The sequence below is a fragment of the Eschrichtius robustus genome, chromosome 21 (assembly GCF_028021215.1).
Source record: "Eschrichtius robustus isolate mEscRob2 chromosome 21, mEscRob2.pri, whole genome shotgun sequence".
Classification (NCBI taxonomy): Eukaryota; Metazoa; Chordata; class Mammalia; order Artiodactyla; family Eschrichtiidae; genus Eschrichtius; species Eschrichtius robustus.
Window position 1 is genome coordinate 18,108,752 of NC_090844.1, and position 19,207 is coordinate 18,127,958.

The 19,207-nt window shown below is 42.5% G+C and overlaps 1 protein-coding gene across 3 annotated transcripts in view; it reads left to right on the forward strand.

Annotated features, from left to right (window-relative positions):
• The window catches only part of MTMR7 (myotubularin related protein 7), a 94,521-nt gene extending 77,422 nt beyond the window's left edge, over positions 1–17,099 (forward strand). For all 3 annotated transcript variants that reach the window (XM_068532108.1, XM_068532110.1, XM_068532109.1), the window contains 7 exons: positions 6,766–6,875; positions 7,939–8,064; positions 9,932–9,981; positions 12,078–12,278; positions 13,909–14,049; positions 15,366–15,492; positions 16,206–17,099. In XM_068532108.1, coding sequence (XP_068388209.1) covers positions 6,766–6,875; positions 7,939–8,064; positions 9,932–9,981; positions 12,078–12,278; positions 13,909–14,049; positions 15,366–15,492; positions 16,206–16,568 — 1,118 coding nt within the window. In that variant the 3' untranslated portion in view covers positions 16,569–17,099. The remainder of the gene's footprint in view (positions 1–6,765; positions 6,876–7,938; positions 8,065–9,931; positions 9,982–12,077; positions 12,279–13,908; positions 14,050–15,365; positions 15,493–16,205) is intronic.
• Positions 17,100–19,207: the final 2,108 nt, after the last annotated feature.

Here is a 19,207-nt window from a genome sequence, read left to right on the forward strand (position 1 = left end):
GGAAGCCCCAGACACCATACTCTTAACCACTTTGCTTTACAGTCTCTCTAGGTGGTGGCTTGGGTAGAAAGTGCCCTGGCCTAAGTGTCTGAAGATCTGGGTTTGGGTTCTTGCCTTAGTCTCTGAGTAAACGTGAACAAACCTCATTTCCTGTATTTGTAAAACAATGTAAGCAATATATCATTGCTGTCTAACTCACAGATTTGTTAAAAAAGATTCCTTGCAAACTGTAAAGTGCTTTCCAGTATAAGGTGCATTATGCTTTTTCTTGGGAAGCAGTACTGTAGTTTAAAATAAGCCCTGCGTAAAATGGACAAGCTAATGGGCTGTATTTTAATTCAGGCAGCTAGGCAGGTATTTGATAGGTCCCCTGCTTTCTTATGGGTGGCTTTTCTTAATTTTTTTCTTCAAGAGACGTGGAGTAAGCACAATTTCAGAGGCATGGAAGTGCTTGCCTTGTGATACGGTCTGTGTCCACTCAGCACAAGTTCATCGAAAATAATTTAATAAACCCCATGCCGGGCCCGGTGGATGTTTTCTCAGCAAGTTGTCTGACAGAGATACAGACCTCAGCCTGACAGCAGATCAGATGGGAGCAGGTCCAGAGCACAGGAACAAAGGCCCAGTGCCCATTCAGCAGTTTGGACAATACTGTAGTGAAGGGCTGTTTGTAAGATTCAACTGAAAAGATTGGAATCTTTTTAGCAGGCCCCAAGTGGTAACCACTTTTATCGTTTCCCCTAGAATTGGGGACAGTGATGATGGAGAAAGTTTTGTGGTAAAGTCAGGTGGCCCCAGAGATACGTGACCTGTGCTTGTGTGTGAAGGTTGTGAGGCCTGATTGTTCAGAACCTTTGTTGGGTGTAGCAGCGACAGGTGAAAGCAGAGAACTTCGAGTGTGTCATGGGAGGCACCACGGCCGTGGGTGCTGTGCTCGTGTGACGACTCCCTGCTCTGGCGTCCCTGCCCGGTGTTCTCGGGTGCACCAGGGTCTAGAAGGGGACAGTCCCTAACACACCCGGCTGCGAGGTTCCCACGAAGTATTTTTCTCTGATCAGAGGTAAGGTTGTAACTCTCAGTCCCGGTGTCCTTTTTATTTGATGCTTTCTTCCTCACCTCGTTACCTTATGTGGTGATGGCTACGTAAGCCTGGAAGAAATGGAAGAGGTCAACCCTTTATAGTCACATTTAAGTTTTTCATTTCAAAGTATTTCCTGTAACATGGCCTACAAGTTTATGCTATGAAGTTCTACCAGCTATGAGCTAATGAAAAGCTGTAAAGGTTGATCTTTTTTCAGTTCTCGATCTTCTGACTTTCCCCATTATTAATTGCCTGAGATTACTAACCTATTAGACGAGACAGCCAATAAGACCTGGCTGAAAATCTGGTCACTCTCCCTCAAGATTTAGCAATGTGGCATGGGTTTCCGCACAGAAAACCTACTTTCCCATTAAAGTGAACTGCATAGCTCCACCCAGCGGTACGGTTTTTTAATAAGTGTTCTGCTAGAGCAACAGGTCTCTTCGTCAGGCTCCACTAGTTATCAATTCGTGGTCACTTGGAAGAAAGAAATGCATCAAGGGTGTGTACCTGGCTCTCTCTGTGTTGTAAGAGGATGTAAAATGTGGCTGGATGGTGTCGCCCGACCTAGACTGCGATCTAATGCTCTAAGCACTGAGGCAGAGAGGAAAGAGCGTGAGCTTTGGGGCGTACGTGTTGTGGCCGGGACTCCAGCTCAGTTATTTGCTGGCCGAGTAACCATGGATGACTTAGTAAACTCTTTAAGCCACACTTGCTAATCTGAAAATTGGGAGTAAATATATGTTGTATGGTAGATAACGGATGTAGAGGAAATCACTAGGAGCTACATAGTTATTTCAGACAATCATCTGTACATCAGACAGTTGTTGAGAGTTTTCTATACGCTGGGCATTGCATAGAAAAAAGCTTCATTTATTAATACAAAGTGACGTTACTGATTTTGATGTAGGGCAGAAAATCGTGGCGGGAAGAGAAGATGTTGCTTTCTCAGAAGTGATCTTCCTGAGGGCTGTCCTTGGGTAGATCAGATGGTTGAATGTTTTAACTGGATGTCAAAGCCAAAGACTTCATCTCTGGGTGATTTTAGCCAAGGAGAGGACAAGAGAAAACAAAGATTTAATGGGAGAAGAATGGCTATTTTTTATCCTAATTACGCTGTATCTTGATGTTCCTTGGGACAATTCAAAGATCAAAAAATTTCAGAATTATTGTTTTCATTTTATTAATCATGACAGCTAGCTTTTGGATAACTAGGACATTTACAAAAAGAGCACTTATAGAAGAACGTATCTCCCATAAAACTAAAGGTAGACATGACTCATATTAGCCACAAGGCGAGCAGTTTTTCCATAAGGCTGCAGGTGGGATGGGGCAGTTCAGTGTCTGCTTGCCAGTGACAATGTGGCCTCAGGTTCGATGGGTGCATTGGTCCTGCAGCTTTGCTCAGCCGGTGTGATGAGCGTGGAATGCTTTTCCACCAGTTAACGTCCCCAGCTACGTGTACTGCTTATTTCACCACTTCTGTTATTTGCTGCCAACATCTTAATCTCAGATGGTTTTCGGCCTTCTCTCCAGCATTTACCACTGATATCTTACATCCACCCCGACTTCACAGGCTCTCAGCACCCCTTCCTTCTCGCAGACTAGACTTCTCTATTTTCATCTGCCTTACGTTTCCTATTTAGACTTGCTCAGTCCTTAAGCCCTGTCTTTGGTTGAGTTCCTGTTCACTGAGAGAAAATGACCAAATCCCAAGCCTTATATATGGTAAATGTAACATAAATGGGCATATGTATTTTAAAATTTATTTGTGGCAAATTGTGTCTTTAGACACAAAATTCATATGCAAAGCTAATAAATGCTAATAGGGCATTCTTTTGTGAACCAGCTGCTTGATTTTCTTTAGGTCAATGGTAATTAGTATTACTGGAATGTGTGTGTGTATACATGCATTTACACACACATACATGCGCAAGCGGTGCTAGCACAGGTGTACAGAATTTAGGCTGGATCGCAACTTGCCATTTTCTGTTAGCATCGAATTCTTTAGAGGAGGACAACGCTATTCAAAAATGGCTTTCTTGGCATTGTTAATTGTGTGGCGATTCCAGGAAATAGCATCCTAAGCAAAGCTGGAATCTTATTGGTGTCCAGTAACATACAGAGAATCTAATACACAGATCTCTCCAATTAATGGAAAGGCCTCTATAAAGAGGGTCCATGTCAGTTGGGAGGGGTGGGGAGGAGAGCACCACTGACATTAATAGGCCGAGTACACTTCACTGCAGAGTTGATTCTGTCACCAGGGTGGGCTCTAGGTAAAAAAGGGAGACGACAGGGCAGGCTTTACCAAACACTTCTGTTGTACGGGCCATAATTAAGTCCTCTTTGAATGGTATCACCTGCTGGGATGTTCAGTTGAGGGAGATTACCATCATTTTGCTAGTTCTTTGAAGGCTGTTTCCTTGGGCTTGGGTTTTTGACTCCAAAATGGGAAGGAGACAAATCAAACATTAGGAGAGCTCAGGTATGTGTCTGGCTGGTAAGTAAGGGAGGGCCATGTACCTTCCAACTTTAGATCTTAGACACAAGGAAGACCAACCCCACAGGGTTCAGGTGGAGACTCTGCACCCTCACTGGTCCCCACCCAGTCACTGTGTAGGAAGAAATGAGCTTGGTATAGGAAATAGCTAAGGAAGATCATGGAAGGTTAATTTTCTTCCAAATAAATTTCCTATTTCCTAAGGTGCCATAATTATCGATCTTTTTTTAAGTGTTGTTTTTATGTGTTTGTGGGATATAGTTGCCCTGTTATGTAAAACAAATGTCACTAGACCCAGGCACTAAACTCCAGGTTAGTACAATAAGTCTGGTTCTCTGTGATCTGTGGCTGACGCCTCTGAGGTCAGCTGGAATGAACTTTGTTCAGCAAAATGGTTTGTAAATATTGGTTCAGCTTTGGCAACAGGGGTGAACCGATCAGTATTTCTGTCTTATCCTGAGTTTATCCAAACAAGCCCATCAGTTTTATATTTAAAAATCCAGGCGCTAATTCTTGGAGTCTCAAGTGTACCCCCATCTGTCCAGGTGTATTAATCACCTGTGGGCTGATGGCTCTTAACCATCGCCGCTCAGCATGTGAGGGGAAACACTCTCTCAGCCGCTCCCTTGCGTGAAACCTCGGGAGGCTATTTTATTGAATGTACCCAGTTTTAATGTTCCCGAAAGCAGATGTGTTAAACAAGGAGCCATCCTCCGCGTGGAAGGAAAGGAGCTGACCTGGGAGAGATGCGGCAGCTGGTCCCCTGGGCCGTGAGCCAGTGACGAGGGTGGCCTGGGCATCCTCTCCACAGCACCTTTTAGGGCCTTGCTCTGTGAGCTGGCCGGTCCCCTCTTGCCACTGGCACAGGCCACCTCCCGGTTAGCTGGACAGCCTGGCGTCTTTATTTTTAAACTTGCTGTCATTTCCACACCTGGTGGGAAGAGAAGGCAAAAGGGATCATTTGTTCTTGGACTGAGCTTCAGAGCTTGGATGCCAAGATATCCCTCTAGCTCCCTGGACTTTTTGAAATGAAGGAGGATGCCAGCTAGCCCTGAAGCCGATCGTGACCACCGGAAATTTGGGCTAGTTCAGTGGAAAAAAAAAAAAACAAAACCCACAAAAAACAAAAAACCGTTTGCAAGTCAGTGTTATCTGCAGAAGATTTAAAGGACTCAGTGGGTCCAGAGACTCTACGTGGTGGAATGTGTGTATTTTAGGATTAAGTTGAACGGTCTGGGTCACGGCCGGGGTTGGACAGAAAAGACCAAACAGCGGGCGCCCGCCGGAGAGGCCGCAGCACGGAGGGTGCGGGGATTGCGTCATGCGCGCTGCACGGAGGGCCTGGGCGGCGCTGCGGCCAGCCCGGCCCCGTCCGCGTGCCCGAGGACAGAGCCACGCCCGGCCCCGTTTCTCCCCGGGGCTGGCGTTTTCCAGTTGCAGCAGATTCAGCGTCTGTCTCCACACTTGAGTACGTACACCCCGAGGTCACGGGAAGATTTTCCCAGGGGCGCCCTGGCTGGATTGCTTTATGGCACTGACTTCCGCACGTGCTCCTTCCGAAAACTGCCTCGCCTGCCTTAGAGATGCTCTTCCGTCCAGGTGTGAACCATCCGTCCTTTCCCTCCTCCCCTGACGAACTGCCCTTTTGCCACCTTACAGACGGCGAACACACCTTCAGTCTTATTATGGTGCGTTATTCCAGGGTGCCTGAGAGGGTACACCGTTTTAAAAATCAGAGGCGGGGCACACGTGCAAAAACCTTTGAAGACTGCAAATCAGGTTAATCTTCCTGGAACAATCTAAATCGCTGCTGGTGGGGAGCTGGCAGCAGTGCGACCTCAAAGGGACAGTGTCCTGAACCAGGGCGATGCTGGAGAGCTCACTTCTCCAGCTGGGCTTCCAGCTCAGGGCAAGCTTTTGGAAGGAGGAGTTTGGACTCTTGCCTGAACGTATTCATAATACGGTTTTTTTCTGAAGAAGGGCCTTAAAAGCTGGGAATCTCGGTGTTATTTTCTTCCTCACTGCTACCGTCTGTGACTCAGAATTTAACTACTTGTGCTTTTTTTGTGTGGCTCTTACGTTGTGGGAAATACGAGTGAACCCTCTGCTATCTGGCATATTTGAGGGAAGGGCATCTGATAAATTAAGCATTGTTAACTGTTTTTATGTATTGCAAATGTGCGATGCTTTCATAGACTTAAAGTTGAATCTGGGAGTTTAGAGTTGGAAGGGCATTTAGATATAATTTAGTACACCTTCCCTGTTTTAAACATGAAGAAATCAAGGCCCAAAGAAATACACTTTAAACAAACAAAATCTATGGAACATTATTTAATTTTCATTAATTTATAAGATTCCTCAAAAGGGCTTTTATAGGTATGAACCCCATGAACTTTGGAATGTCATATTTGTGATATGTAGTCAGAACGCTGAGCCCTAAAGTTTTTTCATGCTTCATGTTAACTAAAAGATAAGCTCTTGAGATGAAATTGTTTGTGATAATATTATAGAAGTGTTTACACACCTGCCTTAGTTTTGTAAAATATAGGTATCATTGGAATCCTGGATTATCTTCATTTTCAACCAAAGGGAAAACCCCTAACCTGATGCTCTAGAAGCATTCAGAAGTGCAGGGTCTCATATTTAAGTTTACACGCTTTACTCCCTTTGGGTAGGGTTGTTGGTAGGAGGAGTTCGATCATTTCCATTTAAGACTTCTAGGACAGTTCTGTTTTGTATTTTTACTGCAGTCCGCAACTGAAGTGCTTGGATGATGGAGTTCTAGTTGGGAAAGTGCTGGAGTTCGTTATAGGAGTCTTTTCCTCCAGGGCATTCTTACTCAAGTGCTTCTTGGTGGCACATTTTGAATATCTTTGCTGGAAGAATAAATAAATCTTCTCTTATTTTTACTATGGTAACATTCAATGATTTTCATTTATTAGGGTTTAAACTTTACCAATATAATACTCCTGAACAGATGTGTCCCCTGTGACCAAAGAAGACAGAAAAGCCTTACTTGGAACTGTTCAGTAGAATGAGTAAGCTTGGGCATTTATCTTGACTCAAGTCTTCCAGAAAATACTACAGTGAAGGAATCATTAACAAACTGCCTGCAAATATGATCACATGTAAAATGAGAGATTTTCTGTATTTTTTTTCTGTAACACAATTTATCTTGCAGTGTGTGAACTTAAATCTCCCTCCATGAGTGATTTTCTTTGGGGACTGGAGAACTCTGGCTGGTTGAGGCATATTAAGGCCATCATGGATGCAGGAATCTTCATTGCAAAGGTATGCGAATGCAGAGAACATAAATTATGGGGCAGAGCGGCCAGTGTACTCTGACTTCGGAATGGAGATCTTGTTCCCTCGCATGAGCTCCTCTGTACTAAACTGGGTGATACCAAAGCTGGCTTTGCAGACCTCCATGAAGTTTGCCCTCTGAAGATGGGATTTTGTGAAAGAGAGGATGGTGTTCAGTTGATAATATATCATCAAGGCGATCAAGTGGTAAAATACTTTCAGAATGGTCTCTCTTCAACTAGGCTTGGTCCTGGGTGGAGGGAATAATTTTCTATAGGAGGGTACATCCCAATGTGAGTCACTTGAGTGACCGAGGCCTGAAGCTTCCACCTTAGCAAACAGCTCCCCCTTTTCAGTGACGGCAGAAGCAAGTCATGTTCCTGAACCTGGCAGGTAGATTCTGTTCTGCCAGAGGAAGATTTTGCTGCAACTGCTTTTGAATGCATTGTCTTATTTTGTTGTTCAGTGCGTTTTTTTTTTAAAAATAAATTCCCCTCAGATTTATACCTAAAGACAACCATATCTTTTCTGATGACATGGTATGCTCCCCTTTATTAGATAATTCATTTAACAAATATTTATTCAGTGCTGGGCACTTTTACTTGGCTCTTATCCTTTTATCTCTAATTTCATAGTTTTACAATTTATAATTTTTGTCTTTTTCTTTTTGAAAATGATTGCAGCCAGCAGCAGCTCCAGAATTTCATTTGGAAAGGCTTAAGGTGGAAACCCGGCGGGGAGGAAGAGAGGGTTGAAGGTGGGCTAGGAGACGTTCACACAGGAAGCCTGCTTGTATATGGTACAGAAGCCGGGCTCGTGGCTTCTGGATATAAGGGAAGGGAAGTGACGCTTCAGTTACCGGCACCAAACCTCTCCTTGGCTCCGCCCTAACTACACGGGGGCGTGAACACTCAATAAATGAAGGAACAGGTTTTGGTATTGATTTTCTGCCTGTAAATCTTTTTTTGATTCTTTCTGTGAGTACAAAACCAAAGCTAATTCTGATGATTTTTCCTGTTGATAGCCATCCTTTGCCCATCCTGTTTTTCAGGCAGTTTCAGAGGAAGGGGCAAGTGTGCTTGTTCATTGTTCCGATGGCTGGGACAGGACTGCTCAGGTGTGCTCGGTGGCCAGCCTCCTGCTGGACCCTCACTACCGGACTCTGAAGGGCTTCATGGTGAGTGTGGCCGCTTGGCCACTGTCCCACGCACGCAGCGCCTGGACAGAATGGACCTCTCTTCTGACAACTGTTGGCAACTTTTTCCCCTCCTCGTCAACATTATTTTTCTCTTGGTAGATCAGCATGATTAATTAAAGGGGAAAAGGTGAAATAGGCTTGGAATAAGAAGGTGAATTTCTGAGATTTTTGGAACCAATTCAAATCAATGCTATTAAAGGTGAATTTGGGGGCAAATATAAAATATCTATTTAGCAGTTTGTAAAATAGTTTTATACATCATTTGTATAAATATATTTCAAGTTTGATATATATTTTCAAGTTTGAGGTAACATGACTATAAAACAGAAAACACTCTCCAGAAAAAATATTTGGAGAAAAACCTTTCTATAGGAAAAAGTGTTTTCACGTACTGCTTTTATATTTTAAATTGTCCTTCACAACTCTGGATGAGAATATTGAAAACTTTACAGTGTTTTTGCATTCTTTGAAGTTATGGGTACATCCTCTCCTAGATTTTGCACCTCTCAGATGTGCATCAAAACTTGACATGTTGCTTCCAACTGCAGAATATTTGTGTTAGTTGCCTGGAAGGGTGAAGCTTTGGCTAAGCCAGAACCAGAATCTTAAAATGACTGCAGGGACTTCCTAGCGGCTGGGAGATTACCTGGTTCCTGCCTCTTGAACCATGATTTGGTAGAAAGTGCTTCAGAGGATCCTGAATCCATGCTTGGGGTAGATGCTGAGCCAGGAAGCCTGATGGGGTAGCTCTATTGCTAGGTCTCCTTTATCGAGTATTATCAGCTGACACTCTGGGGACAAGAGAGAAGTGGCAGGTGTCCACTCTTGGGCTTTTTCTTTCCTTTTGTGTTGAATGTGTCAGAGAACTTCCTATCACCTGTGACAGCGCCGAGACTTCAGAGTGACATTCCTGCTTCAGACCCCTCCCCTGGACTGAGGTTAGGGGCTGGAGTCCTTCGTTTATGTCTGGAGAGTGGGGAGGCTGAGTTGCACACCACCGGGGGCCTCTCTCCTTCACCACCATTGGCTCTATTTGATTCCTCCCCATTAAACTTAGGAGTTGTCAAGGCCAAACTTCAACCAGTCCTTACTTTTTTTAAGGGAAAAGCTCTGGCTGTTTTAGAGCATTGGTGATATTGATGGTACTATCCTATAGTATTTGATTAAAAAGTTTTTGTTTTTTTTTTTTAAATCCAGACAACTTGAGAGTATAAAAACTCATGTTACCCCTAACTCCAAAGCAGGGCTGAAACTTCTCATATGTTCCAGACCCTCATCATTCTAGAATTCTTCTAAAGTATACTAAAGATCGCTGGAAAGCATCCCTAATTGTTTCTTGTAAAACGGTTAGTATTTGCTATTATATTGACAAGCAGCATTGCCTGTCGGTTGAGAGATGGGCTAGATGGGCTGTGGTGGCTTCTGGAACTCGGTTACAAGGTGGCATCAACTACTTCTCAGTAGCATGATCTTCGGTGAGTATTTAACCTCTCTTTCAGTTTCCCCCTCTCTAAAATGAGAGTGATAATACCTACCCCACAATGAAACGAGATCATACATGAAGCAGTATGAACAGTGTGCATTGAAAGCACTCTGTGGGTAGTGGCATTACATTTTCATGTGTCCACTCCTGTTTATTTTTCCTATGGAAGGCTTTCAACTTTGCCTTCTGACATGCATCTCTATAGGGGTGGATAGTGAGTGCTCGTTCATTTGCAGGTTACGGAGGAGAGTGACTTCTGCTCCAAGAACCTTTGAATTCAGAATCCTTCAGAATTATTGGTGCTGGTCTCTTATTTTCCTTCATTTGCTTCTCTCCATGATATTTATATTCTATCTTGTGTAGGTATTAATTGAAAAGGACTGGATTTCCTTTGGTCATAAGTTTAATCACAGGTAAGAAATATTTTAAAATCTGTTGTAGTGAATGTTTAGGATAAAAAAAATAATCTGTTTCTGAAGTTCTCAATTGAGTGGGGGAAAATAGCCTTGTTTTCAGAGTTTCCTTGTGTATCTTATCAGGAAGTTAAAATTTTGTTGAATATGTTGTATCACAGATAAAGAAGTTCTAACTCGAGAACGGTTGGTATTGACTGAGCAGAACTAACTAACGTTAAGTTCTTCCAGAAGAGACAGAAGCTTGTTCATTAATCGACCTAGAAAGGATGGACTCTCCCTTCCTGCCACACACATTTGATTTACTAAATTATTCCATTTTTGAAGTGCAAACATTCATTTTAAGCTGCACGTTGTGAAATGCCTGTGGAAGTTTCTCTTTGATCTTCCACAAGGGAGTTAAATTGGGCTTATCCTGCGGCATTTGTGTCCCAAGCGTCTCTGGAGAGCTAATGTAGGACAGCGGCCCAGGCTTTGAGCCCAACAGATCCAGCCTCAAATCCAGGCTGTGGCATTTACTGTGTGGCCTTGGGCATCTGTCCTCTCTGAGCATTCGCCTCCCATCTGTTTAAAGGGGAGACCCTCCCTAATCCACGGGGTTATAGCAAGGCTTTTAAAACCGTATATGTGAATAGCCCAGCTCCTTGCCTACTGGCCCATCTACTGGGCTTTCAATAAACAGAAGCTACTGGCCTCATTTGATTAGTGTGGATGGTAACGTCTGACTGGTGTTCTGGTGTCTCTAATCCCTGAATGTTACGTGTTGTAGCTGGTATGGTCTCGTCTTTTAGAGGTAAAATTTAAATTTAGGCAGCGTGCTGATAATAATTTAGAGATTTTGATATACATTTTTGATTGAATGTTTTCCTAAATTAAATTCTGAATTTATGGAGCTGCCCATATTTATTTTTGTAAGTTTTTGCATTTAGCATTAGTTGAGCATTTATTATGTGGTTTTCTGGAATTCTGTTTTTATAATTAATTATCTTTCCCGGAAAGCACAGTGATTCGATTTTACAAATGAGAAAATTAAAGCCCCCAAACAATTAAGTAACCTTAAGATCAATTGTTATTTTCAGTTTTGGGGGTTCCACCGACTGTCTGCTAGGCACTTAGGATCTCTGAGGTAGAGGATCTGTGGCAGAAAGAATATAGAAATGGCTAATAAATATGTGTCCTGTGAGGAAAGAACATATTGGGCAACCCCTTTTTAAAGCGACCAAAGGTGAGTGGGACTAAACCTTTTGAGAGGTTTCCAGGCAGTTTCTAATGTTTCCACCCTGGAAAAAACTACTAAACCGATCCTTGCTCATTCCTATTCCTCAAGTTGATTATCCATGTCTGAGAAGGTGAGGTTCTATATTGTTATTCTGTATTTGATGGCACCCAAATCACCCTTTTGGATTCTTTCTAAAATTCACATAATAGTGTAAAGGATGAGGCAGTGTTCGTTTAAAAAGCAATACAAACATGAGGGAGGAGATTCCTGATGTACTCTTGAGAACAATGATACGAGAGATATAAAGGTATATGGGAATCTGTGGTCACATGGAAATAAATTACTGACAAATTTTAACACTGGTCTAGAAATGGAAATACCCCTAGCAACTTGGGGAGCCAGTTTTTTAAAGCTGTCTCTCTTCCTCTTTTCTTCCCAACAAAACCATGCAAAAATGAAAAACTCTGAAGTTGCTTAGGCATTTCTTCCCATTCTCCCCCTGGTCACTAATTAAAGTGGAAGATTTATTTCAGAAGTTCTGATGTACTTAGCACGTTTGAATGAAAGGTTGCTCTCTCCATGGAAAGACTCCTTGAATTCTATCTCTAGCACTAACACTTTTCTTTTGTAATTATAACGTCAACATATCCCTTCTCTGCCCAGACCTTCACTACAAAAGTTTCTCTTGACATTAGAATTTAAAAAGTTATGTTTTTCCACTTCTTCTGCATTCCAGGTTTATAAGGTAAGATCTGTTTAGGAACTAGGGTTGCTTCTATGATTGTTTTTGCATTTATAGCTTTCGAGTTTAAAAAACAAACAAAAAAAGAAACCCCAAAAAACCTTGCCGTCATCTCTCTCACACTTTGTTTGACAGATATGGCAACCTAGACGGTGATCCCAGAGAAATCTCTCCAGTTATTGACCAGTTCATTGAGTGCGTCTGGCAGTTAATGGAACAATTCCCCTGTGCCTTTGAGTTTAATGAGAGGTTTTTGATTCATATTCAACACCACATCTATTCCTGCCAGTTTGGAAACTTCCTATGTAACAGCCAGAAGGAGAGACAGGAACTCAAGTAAGTGTTTCAGCGTTTAATTTTTATCGAAAGAGTTTGTGACTGAGAATTTCAGATGGCCTTTCACAGTTTTGAAGACTGTTTTAGCCACACATCTATACTGACAGAGTAAAGTTATTTTCTTTTTCCTGACATCACTTTAACAGTTTAATACCATCAGCTGACAAAGATAGGTACAAGTCCATTTTGCCCAGTTCCTGCCTAACGTCCACAGACAGGTAGGTAGACTTCACGTACTGATAATGGAAAGGAAGCTTCTTGGAGTCAGAGAAAGCGATTTTTGCATTTATAAAAGGAAAGAGTTAAGACATCTTTGGCGGATATACTGTCATAAGAATTGCAAGTACAGTAGCACCCCTTATCCATGGTTTCAATTTCCATAATTTCAGTTATGCAAGGTCAACTGTGGTCCGAAAATATTAAATGGAAAATTCCAGAAGGAAAACGATTCATAAGTTTTAAATGGTGGGCCATTCTGAGTAGCACAATGAAATCTTGTGCTGCCCCTCTCCATCCTGCCCAGGACCACCTGTTACTTACTTAGTAGCTGTCTTGGTTATCTGATTGACTGTCGAGGTTAACACAATGCTTGCGTTCCCAAGTAACCCCTATTTTACTTAATAATGGCCCCAAAGTTCAAGAGTAGTGATGCTGGCATTTTGGATATTCTTACTATGCCTAATTTATAAATGAAACTTTATCATAGGTATGTACGTATAGGAATACACAGGGTTCAGTACTGTCCACAGTTTCAGGCATCCACTGGGGGTCTTGGAACATATATCCCATGGATAAAGGTGGACTACTGTATAACTGGGAAAGTAAATTAGAAACTCAGGTCACTCTGTTATTCAGATTAAAACTGGATTGCTTTTATTGAGAGGGAAAAAGTAGATGAAATGTGGACTTCTTATAAAGTCAAAAACTTAACACAAAGTGACTTAAGAACTGCAAAGGAAAGAACATTTTTGAAATTTTTATAAAATAAAATGATTTTAAGTGTGGTATATTATAGTATCGGATTTAATTTTGGAAATGATCAGTTCAAATAAAATAGACTCTCTTACTAGTTTTACAGTGCCTGAATGGAAAGAAAAGGACTTTTTCCAGTAGGTACTAGTTTATGTTTTCTCCAAGGAACTTTAATTCCAATAAATCGTAATGATTTAAAAGTAGCAGAAAAAAAAAAAAAAGTAGCAGAGTACATCCTTTAAGCTCACCTGTTTTCCTAGATAGTTTTGTGATTTGTTGGGCTAGTTTAGCAAAAGGGGCAAATGTCATAGGAATTCAGTGAGGATTATATGAGAGAAAATATGTGAAGCATTTAAATAGTACCTGGCAAATTATAAAAATCCAATGACTATTTGGGGAAAAATTCTTGTGGTTTTATTTTACACTCAGAGGGATTAAGCATCTTGCTGAGGCCAGTATGGAGAACAGCGGAATCGAGACTGTTACAGAGCTCTCCTGCTGTACCATGAAGACACAGATTGCAAATGTCCCTGCTAGGGAACAGGGACACCTGATGTTCAGATAACAGTTTTTGATCCCTTTCCAGCTTTACTATTACATGCCTGCTGTTTGTAAGAATGAAGATAAGCTGTATTCAGGCTTATTTTCTTTATAACAGAATTCAAGAAAGAACCTACTCTTTATGGGCTCACCTGTGGAAGAATCGGGGGGACTACCTGAACCCTCTATTTAGAGATGATTCCAGTCAGACCCAGGGAACCCTCCGTCTCCCCACGCCGCCATGCAACTTCATGTACAAGTATGTAAACCTCTAGGACCTTAACAATTATGGTTATGAACTTAGATTCTGGCACTGTTTACCATTTGGAAGTTGAAGTGTATGAGCTTCAAAGCTTTTTTGAATGCAAACACACTGAAGGAAGATGCTTAAATATCTCATCTGGCATTTTTGCCAGTGTCTCCTCTCCCTCTCTTTTTCCCCCTAAATGTGGAATTCTCTTTAGAAGTCAATGTTTTGTAGTAATGATATCCTAAAAATGTAAGTTCCAGTCTATTTAAAAGTGAAGGAGGAAGGGAGGGAGGGAGGACCTTAGAAGTTAAATGTGGAATCACAGGTTTAGATTGTGATCATGACACAGCTTACCTTCAGAAATACTGTGGCTTTGGTTCCCGACCACTGCGAGAGAGTGACTATCGCAATAACGAGTCACATCAATTTTTTAGTTTCCCAGTGCATATAAAAGTTATGTTTACACTATACTGTAGTCTATTAAGTGTGCAACAGCATTACATCTAAAAAACAATGTAACCATGTTATATACCTTAATTTAAAAACACTTTATTGCTAAAAAATGCTAACCATCATCTGAGCCTTCAGTGAGTAGTAGTAGTAACATCAAAGATCACTGATCACCATAGCAAACAAAATAATAATGAAAAGTCTTGAAATATTCTGAGAATTACCCAGATGTGACACAGAGACACACAATGAGCAAATGCTGTTAGAGAAATTGTGCTGATAGACTTGCTTGACACAAGGTTGCCACAAACCTCCAATTTGTAAAAAACACCATCTCCACAAACCACAGTAAAGCAAAGTGCACCTGTATTCTCATTTGCATTCCAGTATGCTTTACTGTGTAGGATAAAAAAGGGAGGATTTATTGCAAGTGTAAATTTTTGGTGGTTGTGATACAAAGTTAAAAGACTCCCTTTGTGGCTGAAAGATTCTGCATGTTAATACAAACACTCATTTTTCAAGTTGACTTGCAAACTAACGGCCCTTTTCTTAAGCCGAAAAAAGAAAGAAAACGGTAACACGTACTACCTTTAGTCTATTTTAGAAAAATATGTTATGTGCCTACTAATTCAGTACCATCTATACAAGTAGACTCTTCATGAATTTATTCTCCCCAAAAGAAGTCTACTGATTCGAGAAAATGAAATCAACATGAAATTATCGCCTTAAGTAAGTGGCTTTTCTGAGCCTGTGCTTTGCATTTGGTTATTATCAGGACGGTGGGACTGTGGTTTGAAAGATTCCTTAGAAGACCTGAGGATGTGGATGTACAGATTGTGACCTGGTGTTTCACGAAGTGCTGCTGTCCTCTCTAGGTTTTGGAGTGGAATGTATAACCGCTTTGAAAAGGGGCTGCAGCCCCGACAGTCGGTCACGGATTACCTTATGGCTGTGAAGGAGGAAACCCAGCAGCTGGAGGAAGAACTCGAGGCCCTAGAAGAAGTAAGACACACTCGCTCTTGTTAACCTTATTTTGTGACGATCACTGCTCTGCGAAAGCCTCTCATGACTCGGGATGTGTGAAATGTAGCAACAGAGCCATTTCACATGTTTAGCCGGTGGGTAACAAGAAACACAGCCCCCACGAGGTGAGCACTTACCTAGGCACGTAATACGTTGCAGACATCTGGCTTGGCTCGCTTCCTTGGTTTGCTTCGGGGATGATGAAAATATTAGGGAACTAGATGGTAGTGAATGGTTGTGTACCCTTGTGAATATACTAAAAACCACTGAATTGTACACTTTAAGAGGGTGAGCTACTTATATCTTAATTTAAAAAATTAGATAATGAACACCTCACTCCTAATTTAAAAAAATATATATTTTGAGTTCACAGGGTGAAAATCATTATGTAAAACCAGACAGGTACAGAAAGAAGGATGCCAGGTACTCTACCCATGCTACGTTTTCTGCATTTTATAGAAAACCTGTGCTAAGGCAGTGCCGTCCTTACATTAGAGATGAGGAAAGCAAGCCTCACAGAATCTAATTATTCTGTCCAAAGTCATGAAGTCTAGTTTTCAACCCAAGTCCGTCTAAATCCCATGTTCTTAACATTATACCCAGCTGGAAGGTAACGAATCCCTTTAGGCATGCATATACAAAAAAGATACATGATTTATGATCGTTCCCTGAAATTGTTGTTTCTTTTTTAGAGGCTGGAAAGAATTCAGAAAGTCCAGTTAAATCGCACTCAAGTGAAGAGTAAGCAAAATGAACCCAGCAAACACTCAGGGTTTTCTACCTCAGACAACAGCACAGCCAACACTCCCCAGGATTACAGCGGGAATATGAAATCATTTCCATCCAGGAGCCCTTCACAGGGCGATGAAGATTCTGCTTTGATTCTAACCCAGGACAATTTGAAAAGCTCAGACCCAGATCTGTCAGCCAACAGTGATCAAGAGTCCGGGGTAGAAGATCTGAGCTGCCGCTCCCCCAGCGGGGGGGAGTGTGTGCCGGGTGAGGACAGCGGCAAGGACCGCGATTCCGACGAGGCCGTGTTTCTCACAGCCTGAAGGTCCCCCGTGGGGTTCCCAAGTAAAGGACGCACACAAACACGCTCCAGAAATAAGGGAACAGTGCAATCTCAAATGACAGAGTAGCCCAGCAAATGATACAGGTCCTTGAGAATTATAAAATGTAGCAGTGAAGAGAAAAAAGCCCAGCTTGTAGTTCCTTCAGGTGTTGAAGAACAGGAAGTAGCCATTTCTTTTATCAAACAAGTATAAGGAAAATGATTCCCCATTTTGAAAATCATTCTAGACTGTGGAAGAAGTTTTATTCACTACAGAGCAGTGACCTCTACCATCACCTGAGGTTATCAGTTCAAATCTTCCTTGATAGCCTGCAGCTGGTCAGAAAGTGCCCCGACCTCTTTCCTTCACACTGATCACTTCAGTCTTCCCCCTTAGTTCACTTCCAGATGCATATTTTGTTTCCTAAAATATTTTATGTTACCTTCCTTCCTGACTCTGTTATCAGTATTTCTAATAATGGAACACATTATGTTTAATAGACATATTTCTGTAACTGATGAGCTTTGTAACTGTGCTTAAGCTTCTCTTTCAGATTTATTCACTTTAACTTTTCCTTAGGTAATATATTTTAAATGGTTATAATAACTGCGTTGCCTTTTCCTGGAATTTCATATTGCTCCTTATTTAAAAAACGCTAAGACTTACAACACACTCTTCTCTAACAAACACCAGTGTACCACCTAATAAAGTAGAAACATTTACTCTCTGGTTCTTAAATATGAATTTGGATCATATTAGCTTTTTGAATAACAACCTTTGATTACTACTCCAGAGACTACATCACCAGGACGGCGTGGGTCAACCACCAGCCTGATCCCTGAAGCATGACTGTGTAAAGTCACAGGGTACCATTTCAATGAGAGAAGATGGCACGTTAAGAACTAGAGAATTTGGTTTTCATGTCCGTTTACCACGTGGAGTAAGTTCTGTCATTTGTTACCTTAGGAACCGTGTGACTGGTTAGTATTGTTTGATCGACGTTCTGTCTGCAGAGCGCACAAAGCTGTCTCAGCCAGCAGCCCGTTCATCGACAGGGTCCGGTCGGTCAGTGGTGCAGTCTGACCAGAGAATGCGACAGGGCGCAGGTTTGCCTAGCTCAGGCTCCCGAGGGGACGTGCTGCTGGCCCTGGAGTCCAGTCTGCCCACGTCCAGGCAGAAGAAGAGCTGAGCCACGGCGCCACTGCTGCAGACTGTGGCTCCCGGCCCCTACTGACCAGAAAGCCTGTTCAGGAAGATTTGGGAGCTGCCTGAATGGGCCTTCTCAGTCCTCCCCAGGCAGGAGACAGAGAGCCCCACCCACTGCAGAGCGTGGCTCCAGCCCCACCTGATAGGGAGGGGTGGCGAGAACACCTGGAAGCTGCGTACCCCAGCAGCGCTTGAGCTGAGAAGCAGGTGGGCAGAGCTGACTGCCCTGGGAGCAAAGCCAGTGGCCCTGTTTGGCCAGGGAACCTGGGGCACAGGTTGACTTAAGACCACGAACAAACAGCGTTAGTGACCTTCGAGCTGCTTCTCCCACGGTGCCTGAGCAGGGAAACTCACTCATCTGTAGCCCCACTTACTGCTGAAAACACGCATCAGCCCGCCTGACCAGGGAGCTTTACCAGAACACACGGGAAAGTGCATAACCCATCCAACAGCCCCGTTTACAGTGGCAGTTGAACAGAGAGCGCAGCCTGTGACTTGCCCTGTCTGCAGAGCAAGACTGGTGGCCTGCACCTTCAGTGCACACCCCTGCCTGATTCAGGTCCCCAAACAATGAGCTGTGCAGGCCTTGTGTCCCATCCTGCTGCACCACCAGGGCAGGGAAGCTAAGTTCAAAGCCCCACCTAATGCTGAGTATAGTATCCAGTCCCAACTGTCTAGTAACATCACAGAATCCAGGCAACCATGAAGCCCATCCTACAGCCTCACTTGGGTGGGTGGGGAACCAAGCCAGCAGTCCTACCCAGCTATCTCAGCCAATGACCCTCCCCTCCCCTCCCCTCCCCCTCAGTGCTCAAACAGATGCCTTGCCCAAAAATAGACCACCTAAGTACATAAAGCAAAAACTAGCAGAGCTAAAAGGAGAAATAAAAGCAATAAAATAATAGTTGGGGACTTTAACACCCCACTCTAGACAATGGATAGATCGTCCAGGGAGAGAATCAATAAGGAAACAGCAAATTTGAACCACAGACGTATACAGAACATTCTGTACATCAACAGCAGAATACACATTCTTCTCAAGTGCACATGAACATTTTCTAGGATACACCATATGTTAGGCCACAGAACAAGCCAGTAAATTCAAGAAGATTGAAATCATACCAGGTATCTTCTCTGACCACAATGGTATGAAACTAGAAATCAATAACAAGAGGAAAACTGGAAAAGTCACAAACATATGGAATTAAAACTCTCCTGAACAACCAATGGATCAAAGAAGAAATTAAAGGGGACATAAAAAGTATCTTGAGACAAATGAAAATGGAAACACGACAAAACTTATGGGATGCATCAAAAGCAATTCTAAGGAAAGTTCACAGCAATAAATGCCTACATTAAGAAGCAAGAAAGATCCCATATAAACATCCTAACGCTACGCTTTAGGGAACTAGAAAAAGAAGAGCTGAGCCTAA